The sequence below is a fragment of the Callorhinus ursinus genome, unplaced genomic scaffold (assembly GCF_003265705.2).
Source record: "Callorhinus ursinus isolate GAN/ISIS: 27379988/994484 unplaced genomic scaffold, GSC_fseal_2.0 scaffold7, whole genome shotgun sequence".
NCBI classification, from domain to species: Eukaryota; Metazoa; Chordata; class Mammalia; order Carnivora; family Otariidae; genus Callorhinus; species Callorhinus ursinus.
Window position 1 is genome coordinate 74,445,966 of NW_027397069.1, and position 16,952 is coordinate 74,462,917.

A 16,952-nucleotide genomic window follows, 5' to 3' on the forward strand; every position below is an offset into this window, starting at 1 on the left:
GCAGTGCCTCGCGTGCGGCTCCCCCGCGGCCGGCGTGGTGGGGATTTGCGCACGCGCTGTGCGTGCCCCTGGAAAACTTTGCCCAGACGGTTCCCTGTGCTGGTCTGCGCACAAGCCATCGCTGGTTTGTCGGAAGTTGGAAGAGACAGACACAAACACCACTCAGCCTCTTTGTATGTTTGCAGCGGGTTAACAGGTGTTAAACAAACAGTAGGCATCATCAGGAAAGCTCTAGACGGTGACCTACAGAAATGTTAACGCTGAAGTGCTGTTCCTTTAGCCTGGTGTCAAGATCCTGCCTCGGGATTAGTTCTCTGTAATACAGGTATTTTGCTAATGAAAAAAAGTAGAAAAGGTTTAGATAACAAGTACATTTCCTCCTCCCTTCCTCTGGAAAGGGAACGAATTTTCAGTATTACCGAACACCAAACACCAAACACCGGGTACTGCCCTAAAATATTCATTAGAGGAGAAGAAAAAAGAAACACTTAAGTTTAGGAATGCCAGTAATGTAACAGGAAATTGTATTACAATGGCTTTTGGGTGTAGCAGTTCCTTATCTTCCCCCTTCCACCACCACCTTTTTTTTTTTTTAACTTTTCAAATTAAATCTGGCCTTGCCAAAAGATAAACTGTGTACTTTGTTAAAGTAGGATATTTAAAATTAGTTTGACAAGACACAAGCACGTCATACCCTTGTGTCATACCCTTCTCCCACCCCACCTCACACAAGCTCCCCCCTAGTTATTAAAGAAATATGTGTTCATTGTGTAAGTTTGGAAAACATAGAAACGTGCTGACATTGCCACTCCTCCTGGCCCCTCTCCTCATCTGTTCCCTGCACAGAACCCTCTGAGTGATCATTCTAAAAAGGAAAAATCCTGTCATTTCCATCTGGAAGCCTTTCCACTGCACTTGGGATGAAGCTCCTGACCTGTGGGCAAGGCCCATCCCACAGCCTCAGGTGGCACCCCTTTTCCAGCAGTTGGTGTCTGACCCAACCAGCTTTACTGCCTTTCCTCAGATCTCTCAACATTGGCCCCTTCTTCCTGGATAACGCCTACTCCTCTTTGAAGGCTTGTCTTGCTGTCCTGGATTCAGAAAAGCATTTTCTGACCCCCTAGTCTAAACCAGATGCGTCCTGTTTTATTCTCTCTCACTACAGAAATTTCCTTTCATAGCATTTATCAGAACTTGTTACTAAATGTTTAGTTGTGTATTTCACGTAATATCCATTTCTCTCTTTAGAATTAATCCTCATTAGGCAGTGGCTTTGTTCTGGTCATCATACTCTAGTACCTAAAACTGCAAACTCTCAAAAACATCTGTTGTATAAATGAAGGGGTAAACGTTTTGCTATAAACATTTTCATTTTTAATGCCTGTATTGTATTTCATTGTTCAAATAGTATAATTTATTATGCATAACTGGTGTTAAGAGGTAAACTGAAGCAATTTTAAAGTTTATCTGAACAAAAATGATTCCAGCTGGTGGCGGCAAACCAGAAGTGGTTAAGAGCACTCCACTGACAGTCGCTCAGGGAAAGACTGTTTCAGAGAGCAGAGGCAGAAGCAAAGCAAGAAAATTATTCGATTGTCTACAGCTTAAGCAGTTACCTTATTTGGGAAAGCCTTAGGTGGCTGTTTATGATTGGTTGTCCTTAGGTTTTGATTTTTTTTAGCCTTCAGGCATTACAGACTTAGGTTTGGTTTGCTTACATAGGCATAAGGTCTTAGAATCACCTCAGTCCGATGAACATCCTTCTATGTACATCTTTATAGATATCACTGATTTACTTAGAATAAATTTTAGAAATGGAATTACTAGGACAAATGATAAGAGCATTTTTACAGTTTTTATTTGCCAAGTTTCTTTAGAAAATTTTTAAATTGCCTTTATATTTTCAACCCTGCCAACAATGAATACTGCTACTACGAAACAATACATCTGTTTGTCAGTTTAATAGTTTGTTTTGTATTCTTAATTGTGGCAATAAGTTTGTGGTAATAAAAAAGTGGGGGTAGTTCTTCAGTTTTAAGTAGCAGAAAACTTATATTTTGAGGGGGGCTCTAAGTGTCTGAGATTGGACCCATTTTCCTCTTAAAATGCAATGCAGGCTGCCTGGGTGGCTCAGTTGGTTAAGCGACTGCCTTCGGCTCAGGTCATGATCCTGGAGTCCCGGGATCGAGTCCCGCATCAGGCTCCCTCCTCAGCAGAGAGTCTGCTGCTCCCTCTCACCCTCTTCCCTCTCGTGCTATCTCTCATTCTCTCTCAAATAAATAAATAAAATCTTTAAAAAAAAATGCAATGCAAAGTCTAGTATATCAAGACCAAAATGCATCTTTTGAGGAACATCTTTTCTCTCTTCCCTGAGTGATTTACATTTGTGCATGGTACAACTCTTGGCCAACACAGGATTTTGCTGTCCTAGAGGATTTGCAAGAAAGTAGTTGGCAGACAGGTAGGGAAGGCCTGCCCTCTGGAGAGGACAAGCCCTAACAACCCCAGGAGTGGCACTATCTGGACATTCAGCTTGCTTTGTTACCCAAAATGTTTTGTGTGCAGAGCAGAGTGCCCTGGCTGGTGTTTAGATAGGATAGGCTACGAGTTTGCTGAGGTGTTGGTTCTGGCTGCCCTCAGGAAGCTGGGTCCTCGCGTCGTCTTTGAGCAACCTTCTCCCTTAATCCAAACAAGCAGTACAACTATTAATATTTTCTGTATGTGCCATAATGTGGAAAATACTGGAGATCACAAATATTGTTTACCTAATACCTATTATTCACACTGAGCAGTTTTCTACCTAAGTGATTATTTGCTGTTATATATATATGGTTGTGGCCGTTCGATGGATCATGCAATCCTAGTAGGTGATTAATGAGCATTTTAATATATTCTATAGTATAGTGCTTTTCCCCTTAAAAGTGCTGTATAGGCAGATATTATAAGTGCTATAGAAGGTTTTGGAATCATTATTTGGTCCTCCTTTTCTTGCATCCAGTGGTTTTCCAACCTGGGAAGTGTTGAAAAAATACTGCCACCCAAGCCACAGCACCAGAGATTGAATTCATTTGGTGAGGAGTGGGCCCTGGGTAGGAGCCCTTCCTAGTGGGTCTCAGATGGTGACTAAGGTGCAGCCAGGGTTGAGAGTCATTCATTACTGCCTGGAACCTCAGTTCTGCGTTGAACTTGATGGAGTCGGCCCTGGGAAGTGGCTCTAAGATCTGAGCCTTGTGTTTGCCTGCAGTCTGTTTCGGGGCTCCTTACACTGTTTCTGTCATTGCCAACCCATTTATGGATGTAAAGAGAAGTCAGATAACCCAACAAGGAAATTGAGTTTTTTTATGTCCTTTATTTTTTTATTTTATTTTATTTATTTATTTGAGAGAGAGAGACAAGCAGTGGGAGCGGCGGGGGCCTAGGGAGAAGCAGCCTCCCCCCTGAGCAGGGAGTCCGGTGTGAGGCTGATCCTGGAATTCGGGGATCATGACCTGAGCCAAAGGCAGACAGTGAACCAACTGAGCCACTCAGGTGCCCCTTCCTTTTATGTCCTTTAACAACAATCTCTTTTAAGCTACTTTTAATACAGTTATTATAAATTTCAAACTTAACAACAAAAAAGCCACCTCCATTAACATAGTTACTACCCAGCTGCTGCTTATTTTGGTGTTAAAATTCAGTTACCAGAAGTTCATAGTTCTCAAGTTTAATGCAAAATGTGTTCATCTTGCAATTTTTATATACTATGTTTTACTCATTTTGGATTTCTTTATTGTATTTTTTAAAATTATTTTATTTAAATTCAGTTAACATATAGTGTATTATTAGTTTCAGAGGTAGAGTTCAGTGATTCATCAGTTGCATATAACACCTAGTGCTCATCACATCACATGCCCTCCTTAATGTCTATCATCCTATTACCCCATCCCCCCACCCACCGGCCCCTCTAGCAACCCTCAGTTTGTTTCCTATAGTTAAGAGTCTCTTATGGTTTGTCTCCCTCTCTGATTTCATCTTATTTTGTCTTTCCCTCCCTTCCTCTGTGATCCTCTGTTTTGTTTCTTAAATTCTACATGAGTGAAATCAGATGATAATTGTCTTTCTCTGATAGACTTATTTCACTTAGTGAATACCTTCTAGTTCCATCCACATCATTGCAAATGGTAAGATTTCATTTTTTTGATGGCTACATAATATTCCATTATACACACACACACACACACACACACACACACACACCACATCTTCTTTATCCATTCCTCTGTTGATGGACATCTGGGCTCTTTCCATAGTTTGGCTATTATGGACTTTGCTGCTATAAACATGGGGGTGCTTGTGCCACTTTGAATCACTATGTTTGTATCCTTTGGGTAAATAGCCAGTAGTGTAATTGCTGGGTTGTAGGATAGCTCTATTTTTAACTTTTTGAGGAACCTTCATACTGTTTCCCAGGGTGGCTGCACCAGCTTGCATTCCCACCAGCAGCGTAAGAGGGTTCCCCTTTCTCTGAATCCTCGCCAACCTCTGTCATTTCCTGACTTGTTAATTTTAGCCATTGTGACTGGTGTGAAGTGGTAACTCATTGTGTTTTTTTCTTTTTTCTTTGTTTTTTTTTTTTAGATTTTATTTATTTATTTGACAGAGAGAGCACAAGCAGGGGGAAGGGCAAAGAGAGAGGGAGAAGCAGGCTCCCCACTGAGCAGGGAGCCCAATGTGGGGTTCAATCCCAGGACCCTGGGATCATGGCCTGAGCTGAAGGCAGACGCTTAACTGACTGAGCCACCCAGGCGCCCCCTCATTATGTTTTTGATTTGTATTTCATCTTTCTTTTCTTTAGTAAGTATATTTGGAAAGGATATGTTTTTCATAATTATTTTTTTCAAATTTGTGATTTTATATAATTGACTTATTTTTCAGTGCAACAGATTGAATTTTCATAAGTGTACCTGCTATTTTTCCTGGAGTTGTGGGAAACCATAGGAAATTTCTCTTCCCTCTGTACCATTCTCCCATGCCCTCACCCTTACCCTGACCATCTAACATGGTCCTGGATAAATAGTGAATGCTCAACAGATATCTCCAGCTGTTAGAATCAGACAGACTGTATTTCAGTTCTGACTAAGCTTGCTCTTGAGTATGATTTGGGAATTGAATTAAGCTGCTGGTGATAGATTCCCAGCTATAGAGCTTAATATCCATAAGTGGCCTAACAAAGGAAGGCTGGAAGTTGGCAGGATATGGCCAACATGGTGGTTCTTCAGTGTCATCAAGGCCCCAGGCTCCTACTCTCTTTCAGTTCTGTCCTCCTTAATAAGAGGTGTCCATTTCCAGGTGCCCCGGGTGGCACCTCCCCGAGAGTCAACAGTTTGTACAAGAAGCAGGAATATGGCAGCAAAAGTGCTGTTCTAGCTCTGGCTCTTTCTTAAAGAGCTTTTCCTCCATACCTCACTGGCCAGAACCTAGTCAGTTGATCACAAGAGGTTAAAGCAGCCTTGGAAATGTGTACTGCAGTTGGGCATATGGCTGTCCCTGATAGAACCGGGGCTTCTGTTAGGGAGGAAGAAAGGATCTCAGTAAGTCAGTAGATATTGTTAAGGAACCAGAGGATAACCACATGTCGTACTGGCTGTCACCATGGGCTAACAGCCTACCTCTCTGAGCCTCATGATCCTTCACCTATACCCTGGGGGTAACAATTACTCCTGCCCCATGGGTTGTGTTGCAGACCAGAAAGAACGTAAAGTGATTTGTCTTTGACTGTCATCTCTACTTTAGTCATTATATTAATGCGTACTTTCCCTAGTACCTATTTTTTCTCCTGCATAGCTTTCACATCTATGTCTTTTCAGTGCTAACACCCTGCTCTATACCTGGATTCTTCTTAGTTGTCCCCCTGACCCAGTATTTCTGCCGGTGAACTTTTCCTGCAAGGTGACGGTCAGCCACTCCCTTGGTAGCCACTCCCCTCCTCTTCCTACCATCTGATCTCCACTTACCAGACTTGATTATTTCTCTCATTACCAGCCCATCCTGCTTGTTTCAGCTATGTTTGCCTCTTTGCACACCAGCTACCACCAAGCTGTGTGACTTTCTCCCACACTGGCTTTACTCATGCTGTTTACCCCACCTGGAATGCACTCTCCGCCAGCCCAGCCATGCTCTGCCCACTCAAGTCCCACTTCTTCCATGATTCATCTTTGTGGCCTTTTCCATCTATTCATTCCAGCACATGTGGGGTTCTCCCTTTTCTGAATTCCTGTTTTTATCAGTACCATCCAGAGAGCCATGGCAGGTCTACACAGGGTCTTAGGGATTATCTAGCCCACATGGCTCATCACACAGTTAAATTAACTGAGACCCAGAGAGGTGATGTGGTCAGTTTAAGACTGTACAGCAAGTGAGGGGCAGACCCAAAGCTACAAGCCTCTCAGTTTCACCCATGAAACTTGAAAGAGAGAGAAAGAGAAATAGCCATCACCCTGCCATTTATAAAAGTAAGATATTTCCATATAGTAGAATTGACCCATCAACCCACTGTCCAGGGATAATCATTGTTATTTGACCATATTATATTTCCTTTTATGGTTGTTTTGATTAACTTTTTATTTTGGAAAAAATTTAAAAGTACAGTAGCATCAGGGTGTGTGGGTAACTCAGTCATTGGGTGTCTGCCTCAGCTTGGGTCATGATCCCGGGGTCCTGGGACCGAGCCCCACGTCGGGCTCCCTGCTCGGCGGGAAGCCTGCTTCTCCCTCTCCCACTCCCCCTGCTTGTGTTCCATTTTGTTTATTTATTTGCCAGAGAGAGACAGCAAGAGAGGGAACACAGGGAGCCCAACGTGGGGCTCAATCCCAGGACCCCGGGATCATGACTTGAGCGGAAGGCAGACACCCAACGACTGAGTCACCCAGGCGCCCCTAAGTAAATAAAATCTTAAAAAAGAAAGTACAATAGCATCTATCTCTGCAGTAATTTTTAGGATAAACATTTAATTCAAATATAACATCAAGAATATTTTCAAAACAAATACCAGGCATCATTTCACTTATCACTCATATACTCCTATATTTAAATGTATCTGTGAAAGACAGAAAAAAATAAAAAACACAACAGAATAAAAACATAATCACAATACTATTATCACATTCAATAAAATAAACATTTTAAATTTAATTTTTATGACTACATGGTTAATATTTTGGAACTACTTATTAATGAAATTAATATTTCTGAGCAATTACTATGTGAATATCAATCCTCCCAACAAGCGTACAAGGAAGATTCTGTTTTTGTCAACGTTTACAAATGAAAAAACTGGCTCATAGGTTTACTGGCACAAGGTAAATAATGTGCCTACTAAGTAGTGGAATTAAGAATCAAAAATCCAGATCTGGCTTTTTCTTGTTTTGTATTCTGAATATTTTTCTCTCAACATTTATATACAGAGCATGTCTTCATATCAGTAAAAATATTAACCTAAAACATTTACATGCCATCATGGGAGTCTGCCAGAATTTAATAATTTCCCTAATTTTGGACAGTGAAATTCTTTCAAGTTTTTTACTCTTATAAATAATGCTGCAGAGCACATGTTTATTCATAAATTTTGGAAGACATCTCTACTGCTTTCCTTATGTTAGATTTTTTTAAAAGTGAAATTACTCCAGGAGCCTTGTTTAATTGTTTCATGCAAGTTAGTTTTGCCTAGAAGTTGAGTAACATTCAGTAGTAGTAAATGGCTGGCAGGACCAGAAGTAAACTCAAATAATGTTTGCAGTCCTTCTTTGAGTGCAGGTTTATTGAGCATCTAGGAGGTGTCATGCACTGTGCTAAGCATTGAGGATTCAGAGATGTCTGAGACCTGAGATCCTTCCTCTTAATGCCTGGTTGTTTCTGGCTGGACTCTTTCTCATTTACCAGAGTGCTGAAGGAAGAAGAAAATCTATCCACTGAGAATTCTGTATGTAGCAGAACTGTCCTTCAGAAATGAAAGTGAAGACATTTCCAGGGAGACAAAAATCTGAGAAAATTTGTCAGCATTTGCAGTAAAAGAAATACAGAATATACAGGAAGGAATGAAGACACTAGAAATGGTAAATATCAGCAAGTATAAAAGACTAATTTATTCCTTTCTCTTAATTTCTTTAAAAGATATATCAGTACTTAAAACAAAAATTACACTGTAGTAATGGGTTTATCACACATACGATGTAACAACATAGGACACAGTGGATAAGGGGTTAAATGGAATTGTATTATTGCAAGGTTTCTAGGTTTCTTCTGATGTAATTAAAAATTAACACTTAAGTAGATTATGATAAATTAAAAATCTATATTGCAGTTTATAGAGTAGTCCCTAAAATAGAATTCAAAGAGCTAAAGCTAGAGAGCCAATTAAGGAATTAAAATGGAATTACAGGGGTGCCTGGGTGGCTCAGCCAGTTAGGCGGCTGCCTTCGGCTCAGGCCATGGTCCCAGTCATGGGATCAAGCCCCACACGGAGCCCCGCACTGAGCTCCCTGCTCATCGGGGAGTCTGCTTACCCCCCTCACCGCACTCTTGTGCTCTCACTTGTTCGCTCTCCCTCTCAAATAAATAAATGAAATCTTTTAAAAAAATAAATAAAATGGAATACAAAGAAAAATTTGATTAACATGAAAGGAGGCCAGGAAGGAGGGACAAAGGAACAAACAGATGAGATAAATAGGAATGGCAGGCTTAAATAAAACCATATTAATAATTACGTTCACTTAAAGGGATTAAGCACTCCACTCAAAAGGCAGAGGTTGTCATACTGAATAAAAAAGCAAGATTCAACTATATCCTGTCTATAAGATACACTTCTTAAATACAAGGACACAAATAGACTGCAAACAAAAGTCCGGGAAAAGATAAGCCATGTAAACTATAAATATAAAATAGTTGCAGTGGCAATATTAATATCAGATAGTACCCTTCAGGATGAGTATTACTTGAGACAAAGAGGACCACTTTATAATAAAGGGCCTATATATCAGGAAGATGTGGGAGTGAGTATGCATTTAAACACAAGCTTCAAACTATATGAAGTGAAGTAGATGGAGCAAGAACTAAAGGAGCAACCTGCAAATCCACGATCATTATGTGGAGATTTTAACCCACCTCTCAATAATTGATGGGATAGGTAGACAAAAATATATCAGTAAGAATATAGGAGAATTTGAACAGCATTATCACCCACTTTAACTTAATTGACATCTATAAACATCACACTCAGTACATGTAGAATATACATTCTTTTCTAGTTTACATAGAATGTTCACGGAGACAGACCATTTGTTGAGACAGAAGTCTCAATAGCTTCTCAAAGATTGAAATCTTACAGAATATGTTCTCTGACCACAATGAAATTAAATTAGAAAAAAGTTAAAATCTTTGAAAGCCCCAAATATGTAGATGTTAAACAACTCACTTCTAAACAAGTCATGACTCAGAGATCACAAAGGAAATTATAAAATACTGGTTCTGAATAATAAAAATTTGTGAAATTTTGCTAAAGCAGTACTTAGAGGGAAATTCATAGTTTTAAGTGTATATTTAGAGAAGAAGTCTAAAAGTAATCATCTAAGCTTGGGAAGCTAGAAAAAAGAACAGTAAATTAAACTCAAGGTAAGTCGAAGAAAGGAAACAAAGAGAACAAACTGTAAGAACAAACAATAGAGAAAGTCAATGAAGCCAAAACCTGGTTCTTTGAAAAGATCAGTAAGATTGATAAACTTCTAGCCAAACTTACCCAAAAAAGTAAGAAAGAAAGAAAAAGGGGGCACCTGTGTGGCCCAGTCAGTTGAGCATCCGACTCTTGATTTTGGCTCAGACCATGATCTTAGGGTCGTGGGATCAAGTCCCATGTCAGGCTCTGTACTCAGCATGAAGTCTGCTTACCCCTCTCCTTCTGCACCCCCTTCCCCCCACTCACGTGCTTGCACACATGCTCACTCTCTCTCTCAAATAAATAAATAAAATCTTTTTAAAAAAGGAAAGAAAAAAGCACAGAGGAAACAAATGACCAATTTCAGGAATGAATGGATACTACTATGGGTCCTAAAGACATTAAAAAGATTGTAAGGGAATATATAAACAATAAATTTATGATCCAATAAATGTGACTTAGATGAAAAATTTGTTGGAAGACAAAAAACTACTAAAATTAACACAAAGAAATAGAAAAATCTGAATAGCCCAATATCTATTCAGTTCATAATAAAAATCCTTCCTACAAAGAAAACTATAGGCTCACATGCTTCACTGGTGCATTCTATTAAACAGTTAAGGAAGAAGTAATAGTAATGCTAGCCAAACTCTTTCACAAAATAAAGGAGTAGGGAGTAGTTCCCAGCTAATTTCATGAGACCAGTGTTGCTCTGATATCAAGACTTGAGAAAGCCATTATAAGAAAACTGCAGACCAATGTTCTAGTATCTTTTGTAAATGCTATATAAAGGCAAACATCCTAACCAAAGTATTAGCAAATGCCATTCAGTGAAAATATATTAGGACCAAATGAGATTTATCCCAGACATGCAGGGTTGGTTTAACATTAGAAAATTAATGTAATTCACCATGTCAACAAAACGAAGAGTAAGGCCATGAGTAAAGCCATCCCCATAGATACAAAAAAAGCACTTTTCAGAATCCAACAGCTATTCATAACAAAACTGGGTATAAATGCAAACTCCTCGAATTGCTAAAGGACACCTATGTAAAATCTACAGCTAGCATCACATTTAATGGTGAAACTCTGAATACATTGCCTCGAAGATCGGTAATAAAGCATGGATGTCCACTTTCATCTTCTGTGGAGGTCCTGGGCAGTGCCTTAAGGAGGGTAAAAGAAATAAAAGTACAGAGATTGGAAAATAAGTAAAACTGTCTTTAGTTACATTTGACACGATTCTTTTGTAGGAAATCCTAAGGAATCTATTAAAAAGCTACCAGAACTAATAATTTCCTACATAATAATTAAGCATGGTCACAGGAGACAAGATCAATAGGAAAAAATCAATAGTTTTCTGTATTCTAGCAATTAACACTGGGAAACTGAAATTTAAAATGTGATTTCATGGGGCACCTGGGTGGCTTAGTCAGTTAAGTGTCCAACTCTTGATCTCAGCTCAGGCCTTAATCTCAGGGTTGTGAATTTAAACCCCCATGTTGGGCTCCACACTGGGCATGGAGCCTACTTAAAAAATAAAGTGATTTTATTTATAGTAGCATTTAGAAATATGAAATACTTTGGGATAAATTTAATAAAATATGAATATGTTCAAGACCTGTAAAACACACAACAGTACTGAATGAGTTAAGGAAGATCAAAATAAATGGAGTCATATACCATGTTCATGGGTTGAAGACTTAATATTGTTAATATGGCAGTTCTCCCCAAACTTATCTGTAGATTCATCACAATTCTGAGAAAGCCACAACAGGCCTTTTTTTTTTTTTAATTGAAATTGACAAACTGATTCTAAATCCATATGTTCTGCAAAAGACCTAGAATAGCAAAGGCTATATTAAAGAAAACAGAGGTAGAATACTTAAACTATGTAATTTCAAGACTCATACTAGTTAACACTTTATAAGAGAGTAGATTCTAGAGTATACAATAATCAAGTCAGTGTGGTACTCTCATGAGGATAGATACACAGATGAATGAAACAGAATTCAGAGCCAAGGGGTGCCTGGGTGGCTCAGTTGGCTAAGCATCTACCTTCATCTTGGGTCATGATCCCAGGGTCCTGGGATCAAGCCCTACATTGGGCTCCCTGCTCAGTGGCAAGCCTGCTTCTCCCTCTCCCTCTGCCTACTGCTCTGCCTACTTGTGCTCCTTCTCTCTCTCTCTGTGAAATAAATAAATGAAATCTTATTAAAAAAAAAAAAAGAATTCAGAGTCCAGAAATGAGCCCACATTTATATAGTCAACTCATTTTCAACAAGGATCCTGAGGGAAGGAAGGAAAGGGTTTTTTTGTGTTTTCAGCAAATGGTCCTGGGATAAATGAATATCCTAATGGACAAAAATCAGCACTCTTAACACCATTCACAATAATTAAATCAAAACGGATTATAGACCTAAATACAGACTATAAAAACTTTTAAAAGAGAACGTAGGAGAAGATCTTTGCAATCTGAAAAAGGCAAAGATTTCTTAGATCTAATATAAAAAGCATGGATCATAAAAGAAAAATTTGACTTTAATAATATCTGAACAAATATGACTTTTCTGAAATTAAAAATCTTTGCTCTCTTTAAAAGACATAATTAAAACAACAAAAAGTCAATCCATGTGATAAAAAATATTCCAAAGACATACATTGGACAACGGGCTTATTTCTGGAATATATAAAGAATCCTTACAATTCAGTAATAAAATGACAGGCCTTTAAAAATGGGCAAAGATCAGGGGCACCTGGGTGACTCAGTCAGTTAAGCATCTGCTTTTGGCTCAGGTCATGATCTCAGGGTCCTGGGATTGAGCCCCACACTGGGCTGGCTCTCTGCTCAGTGGGGAGTCTGCTTCTCCCTCTCCCTCTCCCTCACCCTCTCTCTCTGTGCTCTCTTTCTCCATCTCTCTCTCTCATAAATAACTTTAAAACCTTAAAAACTTTATAATAACTTAAAATAACTTTAAAAAGATATTTTTTTTTAAAAAGGGCAAAGATTTGAGCAGGCACTTCACAAAAGAATATACAAGAATGGCTAATAAGCCCATGTAAAAATATTCAACATTATTAGACATCAGGGAAATGTAAGTGAAAATCCACAATGAGATACCACTATATTAGAAAGGATAAAATTTTAAAGTCTGATAACACCAAGTGTTGGTGAGAATGTATAGCAGCTAGGATTTTTTTTATACTTCTGGTGGAAATGTAAAAAAGTTTTTTAAGCATATACCAGCCATACATCTCGGTCATTCCTCTCATAATTATTTCTCGAAGAGAAATGAAAACCTGTGTCTACAAAAAGACTTGTGCATAAATGTTCATAGCAGGTTTATTTGCAATAGCCAAAAACTATAAACAGCCCAAATGTCCATGAGCAGGTGAATGGATAAATAAATCCTGGCATGTCCGCACAATGGAATACTATTCAATTAAAAGAAACCTGTGGGACCACTTATGGAAACAACAGCGTGGACAAAATCATTACTGCATGAAAGAAGCTAAACACAAAGTAGGATCATACAGGATTTTCTTTTTATAATATTTTAGAGAATATAAACCAATTTGTAGTGACAGAAGGTAGATCAGTGGTTAACTAGGGTGGGGGTAGAAGGAGGGAGTACCAGAAAGGAGCACTCAGAAAATTTGAGGAGTGATGAAGATACCTTTATCTTTGTTGTGATGGTGGTTTTACTGCTGTGTATATCTTGTCACTCATGGCTGTGGAGCCCCAGAGATGTGGCTTATCAGAGTTGAGATATGTGAATCTATAGTAGACACCCGATTTGGAGGACCTCATGCAAAAAAGAGAATGTGAAATATCTCCTTTTTTGGGTTACATGCTGAAAAGATTTATTGTGTTAAAAAACATATGTGAACATTAGTTCCACTTTTATCTCCGTTTTAAATGTGGGTGTGAGAAAATTGGAAGTGACCGCGTGGACGGTGCTAGTCAGTGGTGGCGGTGGCAAGGGCATCTTCAGTCACACCGTTGCCTGGGGCAGCTCCCTGCAGTGCTTTTGCTTTGGACATTCTCTGCCATAATGGTCCTCTTGCTTATAATGGTCCTCACTAAAGTTCAACCAACTTAGGGGGCGCCTGGGTGGCTCAGTCGTTAAGTGTCTGCCTTCAGCTCAGGCCCTGATCCCAGGGTCCTGGGATTGAGCCCCGCATCTGGCTCCCTGCTTGGCGGGAAGCCTGCTTCTCCCTCCCCCACTTCCCCTGCTTGTGTTCCCTCTCTTGCTGTGTCTCTCTCTGTCAAATAAATAAAAAATCTTAAAACACACACACACACAAAAAACCAAAAACAAACAAAAAAGTTCAACCAACTTAGAAGAGGGAACTTTTATAATTTTGTTGTGATTTTATTCTAACTGGTAATCTATATTCATTGTAGAAGACTTTGGGCACTGTAGGTAAAGAAAACAAAAGCTGTCGAAACCTTACCTCCAAAAGGCAACCACTGGTAAAACTAAATTTTTTTTAACATTAATATATTGATACGAGTCTATCCCTGCAGTATTTTTGTATGTATGGATTTTATAAGAAAAGAAACAAACTGGAATCACATTATTTTGTAATCTTGGTTTATCATTTAATGAGCTGCTGCTTCTCTCCATATTCCACTTCTTTTTCTTCTTGTGTTTAAACCCATGCATGTTATTTTTCAAATTGATGTTTTATTTTTCACAGTTAAATATTTAACTTTTCTCTGTGAAGGTCCCCTTGCTGTGGGGACACCTCCCTCACAAGATGCCAGGATGCTTTCTTTTTCCCCAAGTCCTGTGTTTTTTAGCCAGTAGCACAAAATGTGTCATTAGTTGGACCTCCCTCCAATCCTTTTGGAATTTTAAGATCTTGTTTCATTGTTGATCCTCAACTTCAGAAGACTTGGGAACCAAAGGTTCCCATCAAGAATGGCAGTTCACTACATAAGGCACACTGGTTGTGCCACGCACATGGATTTTAGATGAATACAGGTTCACACCACAGGCAAAGGCCAGTCAGCGCACTTGGCAGCTCAGCTTCCAGTCTGTATATAGCAGAGGTCACGGGCTGGAAGCCTAAGGATCTCTTTCTTTTTTCTTTTTTTAAATTTTATTTATTTGTTTGAGAGAGAGAGAACATGAGCAGGGGCAGAGGCAGAGGGAGAAGCAGGCTTCCCGCTGAGCAGGGAGCCCGACGTGGGGCTCAATTCCAGGACCCTGGGTCATGACCTGAGCCGAAGGCAGACGCTTAACCAACTCAGCCACCCAGGCGCCCCTAAGGATCTTTCTTTAGCAGTGGTGTTTTTATTCTACCTACACATGTTCTTACAGTTTAAAAAAAAAAAATCAGTTTCCAACTTATAAAAGCCAGGATGTTTCACATTAAAACTTGGGTTTTTATCTACCCTTGAAAAGGAGAAGTCCATGACCTGTCTTCTACAGAAGCGGGTTCTAGGGCTTTTGGGTGACCACTGAGCCCTCTGTGACAGCTCTGGTTCAGTGTTGACGTGGGCAGAAGTGTGGTCTCATGGAACCTAAACACCAAGCCCCAGAGCAGCTGCTCAGCTGAGACAGCAACGGAGGTGGCCCCGAGGAGGTGGCTGCCTGGCCGCTGTGGGTCGTGGGCCATCTTGCCTCAGGCCCTGGGGCCAGGGATTGCAGTGCGGACTGGAGGAACTGTCTTCCCCTCGGGCAACTCCCCACTCTCTAAGCGCTTGGAAGCTCAAAACCTGCTGCCCCTCTGCCTCCTGTGTTTGCTCAGAAGGGGATGCAAGTGCCTGGGTGGGGGGAATAGAGGACATCAGCCATTGGCAAAGCCTCCAGCTGAAGAGTAAGAAGGGGAAATTTTATTTTTTAATTTATGTATGTTCAAGGTAATGGATGTGCCCCAGAAAAGGTGATTATTTCTTTTAAAGCCAGGGTATTGTGGTTCCTCCCACCTCCCTGAAGAGTAGCTGGAAAATCCCTTTGTGAATATAATGAAGATCTTTTATTCTCTGTCAGGGTGAATAACTCTTTATATCAACTTGAGTTTCTCAAAAACACGTAAATGAAACTCTCCACATTCATATCTAAATTGATTGTTTCTATAACATCCCTCCTCTCTGACCCCTGCTTGCTTGAATATTCAATTTCTCTGACTCAGGTGGTAAATACGGGATTCCTGAAGGCACCTGACAATTAAATAAAAAGCTCAATTTTGACTTTAGTGTAGCTCACTTCGTCTCTTCAAACACTTGGAAAAGGGGACAAGATTTTTCTGTATGGTTTGAACTAGGGCAGGTGGGAGCAAGGTCCATGTGGTGTTTACATGATATGAGGAGGCGCTTTCTAACACGGCAGTCTGAAGGTGGGGTGTTAGCGAGGTTAGCTCCACCACCAGTGGGAGGAAAAAGGTAAGGGGTGTGTTGGGGGAAGTCTAGAACCTCAAGCTAAATGCATGAACTAGAGTTGACAGTTCTCAGCCCTGAGCAGTTCGACTCACTGAGGAGCTCTGGGAGTGCGTGTGAGCACACATTCTCTCTCACTCTCTCACTCATGCTGGCACACCCGACAGGCCTGGGGCCCAGCCCCAGAGGTTCTGATTTAATTGGTCTTGGATGGGTTCTGGGCCTTGGTAGTTTTAAAAGCTCAGCAAGTGTGAGAACCCACTGGGCTAGTCTCAGCTGTCATCTTCCAGTTTCCCCTTGGGCTCACTACCCTTTATCCCAGTCACTTTAGCATCACAAAAGACATCAGCTCTTCTGACTTGGGGGCGAAAGTACGGATTTTTGTTATTTCAGTTTGTGGAACTGAGAAGGCTGAGAGGAGCTTTCATCTGCTGCTTTGTGACATAGCTGGTTTCCAGGGGTGCTGTGGAAGGCGCCCCTGAGCCCTGTCAGAGGCCGGTGCACAGGAGTGTGCTGGGTGTGTGCGTGACCAGACCAGGCGGTGCTCCAGCAACCGGGGCCCAGCGTCAGGGGTCCTGTGACACAGTTTGGGTTTTCTGTGTCAGCACCTTATCCCCTCCTAGAAGTAAGTCCTGTCAGCCTCATTGCAGACCCCACACTTACCAAGTGCTCTAGATAGGGTCACCCGTTCCAGATCAGGAAGAAACTTGCCTTCGTTTATCTCCATAAACAGTATTTCTCAAATAAATCTTTACTCTCTCCTTGAATTCTAAGTATCTGACACATGTCTGAGGGGATGTCTTACGTTTTACAGACCTTTGGGACCTGTGAGGCTGCAGAGCCGCTAACCAATTAGCGGACGCTCTCTGCGGAAATGAA

The 16,952-nt window shown here is 40.4% G+C and overlaps 1 protein-coding gene across 3 annotated transcripts in view; it reads left to right on the forward strand.

The window, feature by feature from the left end:
- Positions 1-16,952, forward strand: part of LATS2 (large tumor suppressor kinase 2) — a 75,344-nt gene that overhangs the window by 18,272 nt on the left and 40,120 nt on the right. Inside the window, exon 1 of one of the 3 annotated variants that reach the window (XM_073894794.1) lies at positions 8,058-8,090. The exons of the other annotated variants lie outside the window; for them this stretch is intronic. Coding sequence (XP_073750895.1) covers positions 8,073-8,090 — 18 coding nt within the window. The 5' untranslated portion in view covers positions 8,058-8,072. Of the gene's footprint in view, positions 1-8,057; positions 8,091-16,952 lie in introns of those variants that run through there. 3 annotated transcript variants of the gene reach the window in all.